This window comes from Agrilus planipennis, unplaced genomic scaffold, assembly GCF_000699045.2.
Source record: "Agrilus planipennis isolate EAB-ADULT unplaced genomic scaffold, Apla_2.0 scaffold200, whole genome shotgun sequence".
Lineage (NCBI taxonomy): Eukaryota > Metazoa > Arthropoda > Insecta > Coleoptera > Buprestidae > Agrilus > Agrilus planipennis.
In genome coordinates, this window is record NW_020438971.1 from 301,414 (window position 1) to 317,455 (window position 16,042).

Genomic DNA, 16,042 nt, shown 5'->3' on the forward strand with positions numbered 1-16,042 from the left:
GATCGAAAGAGGGTGGTCACTTGAACAAAACCCGATAACCTAACCTAACCTACCCTATTGATAAAGATATTTAAATAATGTTTTATATAACTTTCTCAATATTTTTATGTATTTTTCCATTAGTTTTACCTTTGAATATTGTTTAAGAATGACTATATAAATATTTACATGCCTAGAAATGTATAAAATTGGCATATTTATTAACTTTGAACCCCCACAACTTTTTATGGTACTGTGGTGGGGGAGGCATCTTCTTTCGATCCCTACCCCCGGAGGGGGTGGGGGCCATCATCTAGACCTTTACCACAGCTCTTTTTTTTTTAATTGACATAATTGACATAACAGTACGGAGCGTTATGTACTTGTTTCTAATCATATCTCACATTAAATTATTGCAAATCGATCAAAGCAATAATCTGTTTGATGTGTAAATAATCGATAGCATCAAAGAATGGACTCGAATTCTCGTCGAAAGACAAAGAAAACGTTGCATAATTAAAGCGAAGAACCTGAATCCACCGACACAACAGTTTATGTTCAAAAAGCTCATAATTAGTGACACTTGACAAGATAACTCAAATTAAAGTTTCAGCACCTGACACTCGTACACGCTGCTATGCGGAAGGTCAGGTCACGGTAGTATACCACATTTGAACGTTGACATCCCTTTGTTTACATTCATGTAATTATCAATTACACATCAATTAATGCACTTTTGTGAGAAATGATTAGAAACCTACTTATCAATGTGTATTTGGCTATCTAAATTTCATAGATATTTCATTATTATGCATTAAACGTGCCACATGAATGTCACATATGTAATTCCAATAATATATGTGCTAACAATTCTTAATTCTACATATTTAAGAAAGCATAACCAATTGAAAAGAGTGATCACATAAACCACACTTAATACCTAATTATCACTACGCATAAGAATAACACTGCACGAAATTTTTTGTCGCAATATTATGCATCAAGGAAATTAATTGGATAGTAAATAGAATGCTGCAAATATTATTTAATTTGACAAATCCAATTTTTCCATTCACTATTTAGAATTTATGTATTAATTACAACTGCTACAAATAATGCTCAACCATAGGCAAATTAAAATAGTAAATCCTTAGAAAAAGTTTTACAGGTAATTGACGAAACACANCAATTACTGGTTTTTACATGATTGTTATTAAAAAGTGATTTACGATTAGCAAACATTATAGGTATCTTTTAAATTTTAAACAGAAATTGAAGCTTGCGTTGTCAGACTCCCCCTGCCGATGTACCATAAGTACATTTTTAACAACAGAATTCGTAATAGCGATAAATATCTAATGCAATCCGGAATATAAATGGATTATAAATACATACATTTTCAACCGCACTATTTGAATTAAAAGAAAAGCACTTAATTTAGTTTAGTTTTCTTGTTTTACATGGCAAAAAGGGGTAACGAGAAGATAGTAGAATTATAAACAAAATTAGGTTGTTAAGTAGTAGGAGATATTAAATTATACATGATCGTTATTATGTACAATGTTTCTTATAACATTCTTAGCACATTATTAGTAATAAATATTGTATTCATCAGCGAATTCGGTGGTTAATTTTGTTTTGTGTACTATTCATTTAAATGTTCATTGAATCTTTATTTTAAGGCTGTCAGTTTAGCCTACATGTATATGTAACTAGCCCAGCAATTTTAACAAACGTTCCGCTTTTTCTTTATGTCTGCAAGTATCTTTTTACAAAATTGTTCTGTTCATATTACAAGGGTGTTTGCTGTTTAAATTATAAGGGATGCAGGTTATTCAGAAACTACTGGTACATTCAAATAACTACTTTTGCTTTAAGTTTATTTTCATTTGAGTATATACAAAGAAACAAAACAAAAACTTATTTACATATTCATAACATACTAAATTATTCGTGAATTCTAATGATCTTAACAACACGACCTAAATGATAGTAGTATCTTAACTCCTGTGGGAACCAGAACATTCGACTCATTACTTGAAAACTTTGCAAAAGACGACAATGGCTCTTAAAGTTATTACATACACATATACATATAAATATACACACAAGTTTCGTAAGTGTAATTTTTTCTTTAACGATTCACTCCCTTAAATTATGGTATTTATTTCGCCATCATCTTAACTTGTTTATACTTAAACATAGTTAGATGTCTTATGTCAATCAGTCTTTTATTAAAACTCAGTTGTTCCAGATGCCTTCAAAGTCATCTTTTCGCGATCCTTTTCGATTTACCAGAAAGTTTCTTGCTTTTGCTGGTACGCCAATTATACGTAAAAATACATCCCCTTTAAAAAAACAATTATTAACCTTATATAGCACATATGCACTTGTGCATTGTCAAATATTCTTGTTACAAGAAATAATGCAATTAAGGAAATCTTATCATCAAAATATGACATTTCTTGTAGAAAATTTTGGAATGGCGATCGCTCATGTACTAACATCTCTTAAGGTAAACATGTTGCATAATTAAATTGTTTTTTAGATTCTCGTTCTCTCATTCATTAGTCGATTGATTGTCTACTTCAATCAGTAAGTATCTGACTACAATTTCTTTGCGATCACCAATAAATGTTAAACATCAACTAATTCATTAATAACAAGTAGTGTATCTTCCTCTGGAGAGTGATACAACAAAATTGAAAAAGCAGTTGAGGAGTGAAGGTTCATTTAATATTATTTAATCACACCAACGTTTCACCTATTCTTTTAGTGGCTCCTTCAAAATAGATTAATATCTTAATAATTGAATGATACAATATACAATAGAACTACGATCTTCAAAACTTCATATTTTTTGAAGTAGCGAAATATCACAGTAACATACATTAAATTTTTTGTAAATAGTTAAAATAATAAATAGGTAATAAATCAAGTTAAAATTTCCATAACATGTCAAAATGTCAACTTCACACTTAAAAAATAGTAGTTTCTCATAATTTATTATTTGAACTACTTGTTTATTGTTGAACTATTGAACTAACAAAAAAAAGTGTTGTATATTACTGTAACATATTGCTACTTCAAAACAAAAATGTTAAGATCTATACTGTAACATCCAATTATTAACATATTAATCTATCCTAAAATGACCTTAGCAAAATAGGCGAAATGTAGGTGCAATTAAATAAACCTTCACCCATCAATCCTTTTTAAGTGTTGTTTAAGGTTCTAATTAAAATAAAAACAATAGATTATTTTTAAAAGTAATTTTAAAATACAGCCGGAAGATGCAACCTCTCTGCTTGCTAATATTTATCTGCATATTCAAAAGACATTCAAAAACATAAATGCTTTCGATTGTATTTTATTAATTACGGTAAAAAATACCTAATACTCAGGGCCGTAGCGAGGCCGGTTCAAGCGGTGCGGCGCACCGGGGCATCCGCAGTCGAGGGGCCCCTTAGCAGTTTTCTGTTTTCAAAAAATTACTTCTAAAAAAAACTATGCTGTTAGAGATGAGCTGAGTCAAACTACGAAATGAACATCATAATTTTTTATTTTACTTTTTTCTATATCAATTTTTGTCACAATACTCCATATATTTGTTCAGGTACGTAGTTACATGGAATGCATACATCTCGAAATCGCGAATACTTCTACATTCATGGTTTCCTTGAATCCGTTGATATAATTATCATTGCTACCATAAAAAATTACTAATTGCTGACCATAAATCTATATCACCCGAAACATCACTCTTATTTCTAAAACGTTTTTTTTTTCGATTTGATAGCAGCAAAATCATCAATAGTTTTATCGACATTTTTTTTAATGACATTTTTCTGATCATCAATTTTAAGAAGGGCCCCTTGCGGAATACCGCACCGGGGCCCCGAGCTCATCGCTACGGCCCTGCTAATACTGAATAAATTATCGTTAAAAATAATGCAACACTTTTTACAATCAGAATGAATATTCTTCGTTAAAATGGAATTCGGTATTGTTGAATCGTTAATTTCAAATGAAATTTGTTGAACAATTTTTAATCGTTTACTGTATTGTAAAATTAATACGCTAGACGTAGCAGTAGAAATAGTTGCATACTATTTTCCTTTCACAAGCTTAGTCCGTAAGTATATTTTAATTTAATAACAGTGACTAGCTATGATTTAAATTCTTCTTCTAAAAATTAACTTTTGCCTTTATTGCAGGTTTTACATTTTCTTCGAAAAAGAAAGAAGATTGTATCTATAATGAAAATGCTTAGCAATAAAGAGATGTTTGTGGAAGCTGCTGATTTTGACCCACTGAAGATCTCATTGGAATCACAGAAAAGCCTATTTCGAACCAATATAACATACTTTTCTATAATAATGCTCACACCATTTTGTAACTATATATCCGCTTTTGTTCAAATGCTTTCCGTACCAGAGGATGTGTTAGCAGCCAGCGACGAAACATGCGAAAGATTGCTGCCATTCTATTCTTGGTTTTCTTTCAATTTGGCGAATCGCGTGAATTGCTCGCTAGCTTTATTATTTCAGTTTGTTCCAGTTCTGATATATGGATTTCAAATATTTGGTAAGAAATAATAAGTCTGCAGATTATTACACGTATGTTTGTGGGAATATATTCTGTAACAAATGATAACATCTTTCTGCAAATTAAGTAGCGCTTAAATAAAAATGAGCATGATTCATAAAAAATATAAGCAGTTTTGCGAGTTTTATAGACTTTTTTATTATCGTACCTCTTAATTACGCTCAGCAGTTTAACTATTTCAATTAAAGCAGAGCATTTTTTAAATACAATTTATTGCATCTTAGAAAGAATCGATTTTAAAAAATATATTTGCATTAGGTACTGTATCTTAACCGGAACCTTTGTATATCAAATTTCTTTTTATGTGTTAATTTCTCACAATCTACTTTATATTTAATCATTACTTTTTGTGATTACCCGAGATAAAAATGTTCAGTCTCCCAAAGTCTCTGAAAGCGAGACTCAAGTCTCCGTCTCTCATTGAGTCTCTGTGGTGTCGCTGAGAGAGACTGTCGAGTGACTATCAAAAAAACTGTTTAGCGTCTCTGAACGAGAGACTCGAGTCGCTCATAGAGAGATTCTCCTTTCGTATCGAGTCTCGGAATGAGAGACTCGAATCTCTCAATAAGTTGTGTCTCTGTAGACATGGTTAAAATTTTCTAAGTTCAACATATTTCAGAGATCCCAGTCTTTCTATGAGAGATTAGAATCTCTGAATTAACAATTTTGTCGTTCGAGTCTCTCACACAGAGACTGTGAGAGATCCATAAAAACACCTAGGCAGTAACTGAGAGACTGTGAAAGACGCTGTCAGAGACGCTGAAAGACTCTGAGAGACTTAAAATTTTTGTCTAGGAGAAATTCGTACAATCCACACCTACAAACTGCACAACCCTTATTGGATCTGATTCTTTTACATATATACTAACCCAACGACAATCCCCTCCGAAGGGTTTACATTCTCACAAACGTGCACCAAACTGGTGAAATCTCGAACACTATAGGAGATTCCATATAGATACATTTTTAGAACGATTAAGTCAAAGTATTTAAATATAGCCTAATTTAGTGTCATAACCCAAATCCTCCACTCTTTCGGTCCTTTTTACTCTAGAATCATCTACTTGAAGATAATCCTAGATAACATTTTAACCACCACAGCTACCGGCATACAACTACCAACACCGGTGGTCTGTGTTGGGTAGTTGAAGCTGCATTACTCATTTGTGTGCCTTTTGATTTCATTAATTTTAAGAACCGAGCAAGCATGATGAATGCAAATAATTACTTTTAGGTATTGATGCTCTCATTATGGCTATTGAACACGAACTGGCTACTCATTTTACTCTTTTACAAGGTGCATTTCGAACAGTTGCATTTAAGAAACCAACAGAGCAACTAACTGATGCGATTGTATTGGTCAAAAATCGCAAGAAAATGCAGCCGGAAGAGTATAAACTGTTATCACATTTAATTCATTATACAAAACATCTCCAAACTACAATACAGTTACGTACCTTATTTCTAACTAACGTTTTCAATTTAGCCTTAGAGTTCAATGAAATAGTTTCATTCATTTTCCAGGTTAACAACAGAGGCCGAAGCGCTGTTCACCTTCATAAATTTAGGTGCAGTTCTAACTTCTTTGTTGATCATAGTTTCAAACTTTTTCACACTTTCTCAAGTAAGTACAAAAGCATCATCATCACCATAGGGTCCTAGTTGAACATGCACCTCCTCTCTTTCCTATACTAAGCTAATCTTCACACTTCCCTAAAACTGGAACATCCCTTAACTATTTGTAAACAGTAATCGAATCTAGGTCTACCTCTACCCTTCTTAAGTCCTGTTCCTACTTCCAATATGTCTCTCTGTAACTAACCCTTTATGCCTGAGAAGGTATCCTACCTACTTTTCTCACCAATTTCTTATTGACTTCCACTCGTTTTTGTTAATGGCGCTGTCCTCTGTTTTGTATCTGTAATGCTCCTTCCATCTTGAGTTGTCTGACTTCCGAGATACCGAAAATTCATTCCTGGTGGGAGCGCCTACCGACTAAAAACCCTCCTCGAGGTGGTAGTTCAACCTGATGGTTATGACTACCGGGAAAAGATGGGAGAAGTTTGGGGTAGGGGAGAGGGTGAGGAAGGGAGGTTGGGGAGATGAACTGTGAAGAGGGTGGCCGAACACTAAAGGGAAGAATGGACACTCGCGCTAAAAAGCGAAGCTACAGCTTCCTACCTTTTTATATATATTTACTCTTCCCCTACCCTTTCTTCCCTTGCATACCAGTACGAATTTTTGTTTTACTTTTATTTATTTTCATACAATACTGTTTTGGCAAAAACAGAAAAAGTACTGAAGATAGCACACATTTTAGTAGCATCATACTTTCTTAAAGATTATGATACTTATTTAAGGGTGATTTATGAATATTGCATAATATTATTCATGTACATATACAAAAAAAAGCACATACGATAAATAGAGTGCAAGAGTACAAGAGCTATTCTTTTCTTATTTCTTTTTTTACAAAAGTACATTGGAAAAGACCTGAATATTTGGTACTTCATATCAGAAGTATATAATAACTAATAACCTTATAAAAATTATTTTTTTATTAAGTACTACCTAAGGAAATAATCGCTAATTTTTTAAAGCTACTAGCTAAAAGTATCTCTCTGTTTAATTTTATAATAAAATAATTAACAACAACTAATACTTATCGCAATGTACTTATATGGTTTTTACAATTGGATCCATTTCACACGTCTGAACATTAGGCAATGTAAATTCTATGACGTAATGTAAATTAGAGGTAAGGGCATTAAAATTAATGTCTGCATAAATCGCTCAGAGATACATTCCACTAAGCAATAATATATGTTGTATGTATGAATTGTTTCTATAATAATTTTTATAAGAAAATTAAACGATACTCATCATTCTAATGACCCCATTTATATTACAAAACTTTGTAATTTACATTTTGAGTTTTCGTAATCTAGAGACTGTTAGCAAATACATGTAATTGAACTATCAAGAAAATTATATCGTTTATAATTTTTTTTACTTGTATCATTAAAATTTTGTAATTACGCAATAAATGCATAGTTACATATAGGGTTGAGTTAGCCGCTAGTAGCTTAAAAATTATTGCTACAATTACAGATGAAATTTTCGATGCTTTCAACATTTAATGCAACCGTTTTAGACCTCATTAAAAGCAAACTTTACAGCACTTACACTGTTTTAAGAATTAAAAACTGTGAATATGATTTCAAATCAAATGACACTTAATTGATAACGTGATGGAATATACAAAATTTATTGCTTCTACTTAGGTTTGATAGTACATGATAGACGAATGAGATCCCAATTTTTAATTAATTATTTCAACAACAAGCAGCAGATTTAGAACTATTGAGGACCAATGCATAAGTATTTTTTGGGGCCCTTTTTCTAGAAAATAATGTATCAATTCCTTCGATTTTGCAAAAATTCATTTTCATCAAAACACATCTCACCTTATGGTACTGCCGCGCTCATATCATACAAATTTGAATGAGCTCGATGAACCGCTATGCAGAGCAAAATTTTCCGCGAACTTTGGAAATTGGTAAAAAAGGACTGAATTATTTCCTTCGATTTCCCAAAAGCTCATTTTCGTCATCTTACGACACATTGTCAAGTTGATATCGTCATTTTCATCGCCAAACGACATCCTGTCGCGCTCATATCGTACAAACTTTAATTGGATTGAACAGCTGTATAGAAAGAAATTGTACGAGTCCATATTTGAAAATTGCTTAAAGAGGTCCCGAAATTATGAATCATTTTCATTAAAGCACACGTCACCTTACGACACCTTGTCGCTGTCATACCTATCATACAGATTTAGATTTGCTTGAGTCCATTGACGCCCCATGCAAAAAAATTAACAAATACTAAATAGAGTAGAGGTAGTTCAGAGTTTCATGAACCTTGATCTTAGACTGTGCAGCAGCAAAACTCCTTCCATTCATTGATTTCTTCATTTCTACCTCTTAAGAACACTGGCCGTCACTATTTAGTTAAAACTATTCTAAATTGTATCGTTATAAATAGTTAGGTGTATAGTTAACAACCGAGTCAATGTTTTCACAATGTACTACACGAATGCAATGAAGTCCACTCCTGCACATGTAACGGCTCATGAGATTTTGAAAGAGCTATACATTTTACTGCATAAATATGTTTTCTTACAAGAACAACCGTGTGAATTTTTTAAAAATTCACAAAGCTCTATTTAAAGGGGTGAGTAAACGCAGTTTTAAAAAGAAAGCATTTCAAATAGCAGACTCTCCGGAAAGCAGTGGCTTTATTTTATATTTTCTGCAGCGTACAGGAAATGACCCAGATTTATTGACGTCAAAATTGCAAAGCAGTATTAAATGTAGTTTTAATGACAGCAAATTAATACAGAAATGCTATTATAGAGTCATGAGGAAGAGATAAAAAAACCTATGTATATCAGTAATAAACGTTTATTTTCCAATTGATTCTGGGTTTAAAAATTAGTTTCTTACTTGCAAACAAAATGCACAGCTGTGTGAATATGTATATAAAGTATTATTACTTTAAACAAAGAAACCTAGACTAAAAAAGTATCCTTGATGGCTAAAATTATTAAATGTGCGTACGTAATCTGAACTTCGAATTAAAAACGCTAGAATAAGGGTAGAGCATTTTGCCCTTATGTACAGGGTCTTATTTCAAGAAATTATTTACTGAATAAATAAAAAGTGAAACACGCAAGCAATGATCATTATGAAATTTTCTTTTTTTCTACTATTGTAACCACAGTACGTGTACGTATACGTATAATATTATACAAAGCTAATTATAAATAATATCAGTTAAATAATCACTAACAATTACCTGCCACTGCAATTTACTTACAGTTAGGAAAATGTTAAGAAATTAATTAAATTCGCGCCTGTTTAAAGGAATTCATCATTTATTGTAAAACACAAAACTTTTCTGAGAGAAATTCTCAATACTATCCAAAAATTGGAAAAATTTTAGCCAAATCACTTTTTGCAACGAAAATTCAAATTTTTAAACTGAAAAAGGAAAATGAATGTAAAGTACGTATTTCAGCTAAAATTAAAAAGCAATCCAAGGAATTGAGAAAATAGGATATCGCATTTAATTTAGAAATTGAAAATGGCCATCTATATAGAGAGTAACCGCTCATCTTTAGACATTTGAAATCAGTCCAAGCTAATAAAGCTTCTTTCAGATTTAAGTGCCAATTAGAATAACGCGATTATTTTACGCTGAATTATGGGCGGAATTATTAATTGTCTTTAAAATTTCAGATTATCTCAAAAACTGTGGGTCTTTAGGCAATACATAATTTGTGTTTTAAAAGTTGAACATTCAGAATTTAATTATTTTACGATTAATCTAGTAGAACAGTATTATCGAAAATCTTCAAATTTTTCTAAAATGTCTTAATTTCAACTTACGGTTATATGATTCCACGCATCGAATGTTATTTCTCGACTTGTTAAACGCTTATGACTGCACTTTCTTTTGTTCCTTTTTATTACTTGCAGAACAAACTTGATTTGTTATACCATCTAATAGTGAATATAAATTCATTTTATGCATTTATTGATCTATAAAGATAAGAATGTTATTTACAATTAGTAAGCTAACCACATACTTTAAGTAAGTATAATCGTAAATAGATCTTTACATAAATCGTTAGCAATTGAAATAGTGTAATAAATATTTTATAACTATGTAATTTACATTTTGAGTTTTCGTAATCTAGAGACTGTTAGCAAATACATGTAATTGAACTATCAAGAAAATTATATCGTTTATAATTTTTTTTACTTGTATCATTAAAATTTTGTAATTACGCAATAAATGCATAGTTACATATAGGGTTGAGTTAGCCGCTAGTAGCTTAAAAATTATTGCTACAATTACAGATGAAATTTTCGATGCTTTCAACATTTAATGCAACCGTTTTAGACCTCATTAAAAGCAAACTTTACAGCACTNAAGAATGTTATTTACAATTAGTAAGCTAACCACATACTTTAAGTAAGTATAATCGTAAATAGATCTTTACATAAATCGTTAGCAATTGAAATAGTGTAATAAATAATTTATTACTATAATATTATCGCAACTTTAATAAATTGGCAAGTTTCTTTCTGTTACCTTTCGCATGCTATACCAATTATTATCAAAGTAATGTTTAACTTATTTCAGGCACCGTTACGTAGTAGCAGATTTTTCAGACAAATTATATACATGGGTGCAATGGTTTACCAATTGGGGATTTATACATCATATGGAAATGAAATTACTTTAAAGGTAGATAATGAATAACATTGGTGTACCTAAAATAATTAGTTTTGATTTATTGGTTACTAATTAGCTAACAAATTTTATATTTAGAGATAAATTAATTTTATATTAATTTAATAATTGTGGTAATTAAAATTTCTCAGATACCTAAGCACCTAATTTTAATTTTCATATATTAATATTATATGTGCAAATATAATTTAATTTCTTGCATTAATTAAACAATTTCAGAGCGGAGACGTCCTGCAAGGAATTTATTTTAGCGACTGGGTACCAAGGAGCCTAGAATTTAAGAAAACCATGCTAATGAATATGGCCAGGTTGAAAAAGCCCATATACTTTACAATTGGAAAATTCTCCCCACTTACTCTGGCGACATTTGTTTCCGTAAGTTAACCATCGAATAGGAAACTATCTGAAATTTATTTGTTTCTGCTTTAGATTTTAAGGGCAGCGTACTCCTTTTTTGCTGTTCTTAAATCAAGTACTAACTAATAAATAATTCGAAATAGAACATAAAAGTCAAAAAAATTTTACATAACTGAACACAATCTTTATGCATCTAAATAAATATTTGTCGTCAAGAAGGACAGTAGTAATAGTAATTCCAGTACTAGTAGATATTGTGTCAAAAGCAACTTTATAGGTAGGTACTAGGTACTAAATACAGTTGCGATAAATCAGCCGTATGTAATTTTTCTATATTGTCAATCTCCTTAAGCATTAGACTCCGCAATTATTTCATCATATTGATCCTTATTGTTAAGATTTGTAAATATTAAGTACTAAATTTTTGCTTCTACTTTCATTATTATTGTATTTATTACGATATTTAGTGTTAATACATCATATAGTAGAACCTCAATAATTCAAGTCTTATTAACATAAGAACCTCTGTAATTTAGAAAAAATTCCCCTCTTCTCTTGCCTTCCCTAGCCTAAAATACGATCCATGTAGCTGTCAGTAATAGTGATCCCGTTCAAATTTGAAGGGAATATTCCATCGGATTGAAAATTAAGAGTAATTTCAGTTTTTAACCTTTTAGTTTAAGTTTGTACATGACTTATTAAACTCAGGTTTTTATGTCAGTATATTTAAATTACGATTTTATCAAATATAGTAACCGTATGTATAAGTCAAACAACAATTTTTAATCATCTGTAATGGGTAATTAAGTAATGAAAATGTCAACCGAAGATACTAATTTATGGGTACGATGGTCTTTAGGGAAAGCGGGTAACTACTATACAACGTATTCAAGTATGAAAGTAATGTGAACACTTAGAATTTATGTTATTGCTTAGTGTTCCGCTGATTTTAGCGTGATTAAGTCTTTAATTTTAGTATCAGAGGCATTCCGTTACATTTTGAAACGACCAGCATTCGAAGACTTAGAGAATGAAACACAAAAGGAAGAACAGTGCTTGAAAGAGATCAATGAAAAAGATTAAGTTTAAGTTAAATCCGTTCCTCAAGAAAAAGCAAACTCTTGCAGTTGAACTAGGATCTTATTTTGTCTGAATTCAAGAAAACATTTTATTTTTTGAAACCTTTGTACTAAACGAACAACTTCGCCCGCGTGGATTTTTGATATAAACTTTATTGACACCCTCAGGTATTGATTTTTCAAATGTTCTGTCTTATTATACCTCTACGCCCTTTAAAGAGCACATTATTCGAATTTCGTGTTTCTATTTTCAGTAATTTAAGCTGTGCGTTGTCTGTCATTTAGCCACAGAACTGTCTTATGTAAGTATATAGGTATTACAACCTAAACCACTGAAGACAGAAATATTAAATTTTAAGAATTTCTTCTTTAGAAGATGTAGAGATGAACCAGGAAAGAAATTTTAAATAATTAACCCCTAAGGAGGTTAAATGGTCACTAAAAGTTTGAGTGCATCAACTTTAACTTTGATATAAAATCTTCTTAGTTAGTAATAAAACACAAGTTTTTACGTTTTCTTAAAACAAATCTTAATATAGGACAAATAATCAAATATTAAATTACGCGTTTAATGATTTTTAAATGCTACCCCTAAAAGGATGCTTTATTCTGAGGAATTCATTTGAAGAATTTTAATTTTCGAAAAAATTAAAAACGGCCCAGAAATTTCCGATTTCAGATTGAGTTGGTGAAATCAGAAGACATAAGAACTCAAACCAACTTCACTCTCTCTTCAAATAAGGTTTACAACAGAATTCTTCTTTTCTAGATTAACTAAAATAAGAATAGAAAAGAAGAGACTGTTGTGAATGGAATAATAAGAAAGTTTCACCCCTGATTACGCGCATTTAATTTGCGGGCACGTGTTTCGCTCATTATATTTGTAGTTATTTGTAGTCCGTTTTCGCTTTGAAAATTCCCACATCAGAAGCCGGTGAAACACCTGCCCTCTAATTGAACTATGTTTTGTAGTAATCAAGAGTGAGTACTTTTTATCGTCATCATCGTAAGGTTATCAGTCCTAGAACTGGTTCGACACACACCTCCACTCTTCCCTATCCTGACCTAATCTTCGCATTTCCGTGAAACTAGAACATCCCACATCCTTAATTATTTGCAAACAGTAATCTAATCTAGGTCTACCTCTACTCTCCTTAACTACTGTTTCTACCTCTAATATGTATGTGACTAGACCTTCATACTTAAGAAGGTGTCCTACCAACCTATCTCGCCTATTTTTCATTGACTTCCATAAAGTCCTCTGTTTTCTTATCGTTTCTAATACCTCTTTATTTCTAACCTTTTCTATGCACGGTATCCTCATCATTCGCCTGTAATACAAGCATAGAAAGACTTCTTTTTATTGAAGGCGACTCAACCCTGCGCTCTCCCCTAAGCTTTATATCCCTACTACTCCTTCCGTCCTGACTTATCTGACTTCCTAGATACCTAAAATCAGCCACTTATTCTAATCTTTCGTCTCCTATCTTTATATTCGATCTTTCCCTACTTTCTCTTCCCTTGCATATCAGTATTTTTGTTTTACTATTATTTATTTTCATACAATACTGTTTTGTCTATATCGCTTCCATTTTATTTAAAGCTATTTCTAACTCCTCCTTGCTATATACTAATACCGATATAGCATCTACAAATCGAAGCATATCAATCTTTTGCCCCTCTATATCTATCCCTGCAGTTGTACTGTCTTTAATGATGTTGATCGCGTCTTCGACAGATATAGATTAAAAAGTACCGGTGACAATGTGCATCCTTGCTTGACTCCGTTCCTTATATTTACTTATCTACGTTGTTACTCCAGCTCTACAACTGCATGTTGCTCTTTATACAAATCTTTTAATTATTAACTTATTTCGAAAGCATGATGTTAAAGTTTCTGTATCATACATATACAGAACGTTAGCGTAGGAAAATTTCACTGTGGTACAAATGCATCCTGAATTTGCTCACAGAACGTCGAGTAAAACGCGGTTATTTCCAAGTAACGCCACTTGCGTTACTTAATGCTTTAGTAGCAACTGGAAGAGATAGTTCTTACTCTACACGTAATGCATTTTTCCTACGAGTTAGCTGCACCAGGCCAATTGCACTTACCTTGGCACATTATTACTTACCGCATGGATACTTTCGAACGATTTTATTTCTTAAGGTACTTGCACGTTATAACTGACAACTGATTCAATATATTAACAGTGCGGTAGGTAAGCAACGTGATTGTGCTGAGAAAAATTTTGTTGTTCTACGCTATTTCTATAGCTGATTAGTGCAGTATTGTTGTTGGTTTTTTGTTTTTGGAACATCTTCACTATGATAATCCAATAAATACAGTCGCAGATTGGTTTAAAAAGAAAAGACGTGTCAGAATCGTAATTACTTGTTATGATTACTTACCTACAATTAGGGAAAAAGACAAACAACAAAAATGCTGGAAATGGATAGTAAGTTCTTATTTTGAATACTTGATAATCCTAACTAATTCTTTAAATACGAATAAGAGTTTGTTTGCTACTGTTTTACACCTTAATTACTCATCCGACCGTCAAGGAATTTTGTACACACATTGTCAGGGGTGCAGAAAAGGACATGGGATACCATTTATTAAGACAAAACGTACTATTCTCGAGGGATAAAAGAATTAGTTTTATGCGGTCGTCGATGATCCCGCGAGCGAAGCCTAATATTTGATAATTTAAAGAAACATTTTTTTCTGTTATATTAACATAGGTAGGTACATGCCATAACATCATAATGTCAACCGTTTTTTATTTACAGTATTTAATAATATTTTTACCAACTTTTGAATGTAATTTGTTAATAAAAACAGAAAAGACACGCCCTATAGCATCCATGACACCAAATGTTCCTTATTCCGAAAATAAATCATTAATTCATTACTACCCTTCGACGTTGCGGCTTTCTCTACAAAAATGCTAATCTAATAACGCCAAATAAACATACTTTTATAAAACAAATGCAGATGCGAGGCAGCTTTTACATTTTTGTTGTATTCTCTCACATAATAATAAAAAAGTATTTTTGTGTTCATTAATTTATGAGCTATATGACTTTAAGAAAGTGGAATTTATTTATATTTATCTAATCAATTCTACTTATTTAAATAATTATATTTAAATTGTTTTCTTTGTTTTTCCTAATTATAAATTCAAACAAATGCCCATTGCTAGTTATCAAAGTACAAAGTTCAAATTTTCGGAATAAAAACCCACATTTGTATCAAAATAATTGAGACTATTTGCATTTTGATAATTTCCTTATCAATATTATTGAAAGGTTTTTCTGATTGTCCAATATTTACTGCAGTACATGGACAAATACAACAGAAACGTTGGTATGTACATAAACTTCGTATAAATTGTTATGTATTAACAACTAGTAAAGATTAATAAATAATCAGTACATTAATAAGCAAAAATTGCATAGTAAATTACTGTATATTTTATGGTCCATCCATTACATTTTTTTTTACTTTACGACTGGTAAGTATTACTTACCTTCCATCACGGAAGTCAAATCATTATATTTGCGTGCCCAAGAAACAAATAAATTTACAATAAAATTGATATTAATATAGCTTCCAAGGTTCTTTTAATGCTAATTTTCTTTTAACTTTTCCTGCTTGTTATAATCCTGTTTCATTAATAAGGGGTGAGTAA

The 16,042-nt window shown here is 31.4% G+C and overlaps 1 protein-coding gene and 1 long non-coding RNA gene across 2 annotated transcripts; one reads left to right on the forward strand and one right to left on the reverse strand.

Moving 5' to 3' along the window:
* Positions 1-4,543: 4,543 nt before the first annotated feature.
* LOC108740015 lies at positions 4,544-10,836 on the reverse strand. Its single transcript, XR_003231275.1, has 3 exons — positions 10,750-10,836; positions 10,041-10,193; positions 4,544-4,619 (listed from the first exon to the last, which is right to left on the reverse strand). It is a non-coding gene; the product is annotated as an uncharacterized LOC108740015 (long non-coding RNA).
* LOC108740014 (odorant receptor 43a-like) lies at positions 5,321-11,431 on the forward strand. Its single transcript, XM_018474174.1, has 5 exons — positions 5,321-6,035; positions 6,112-6,211; positions 10,801-10,905; positions 11,131-11,286; positions 11,341-11,431. Exons 1-5 carry the CDS (start codon positions 5,839-5,841, stop codon positions 11,392-11,394), a joined length of 612 nt encoding a protein of 203 aa, XP_018329676.1. The 5' UTR covers positions 5,321-5,838; the 3' UTR covers positions 11,395-11,431.
* The last annotated feature ends 4,611 nt before the right edge of the window (positions 11,432-16,042 follow it).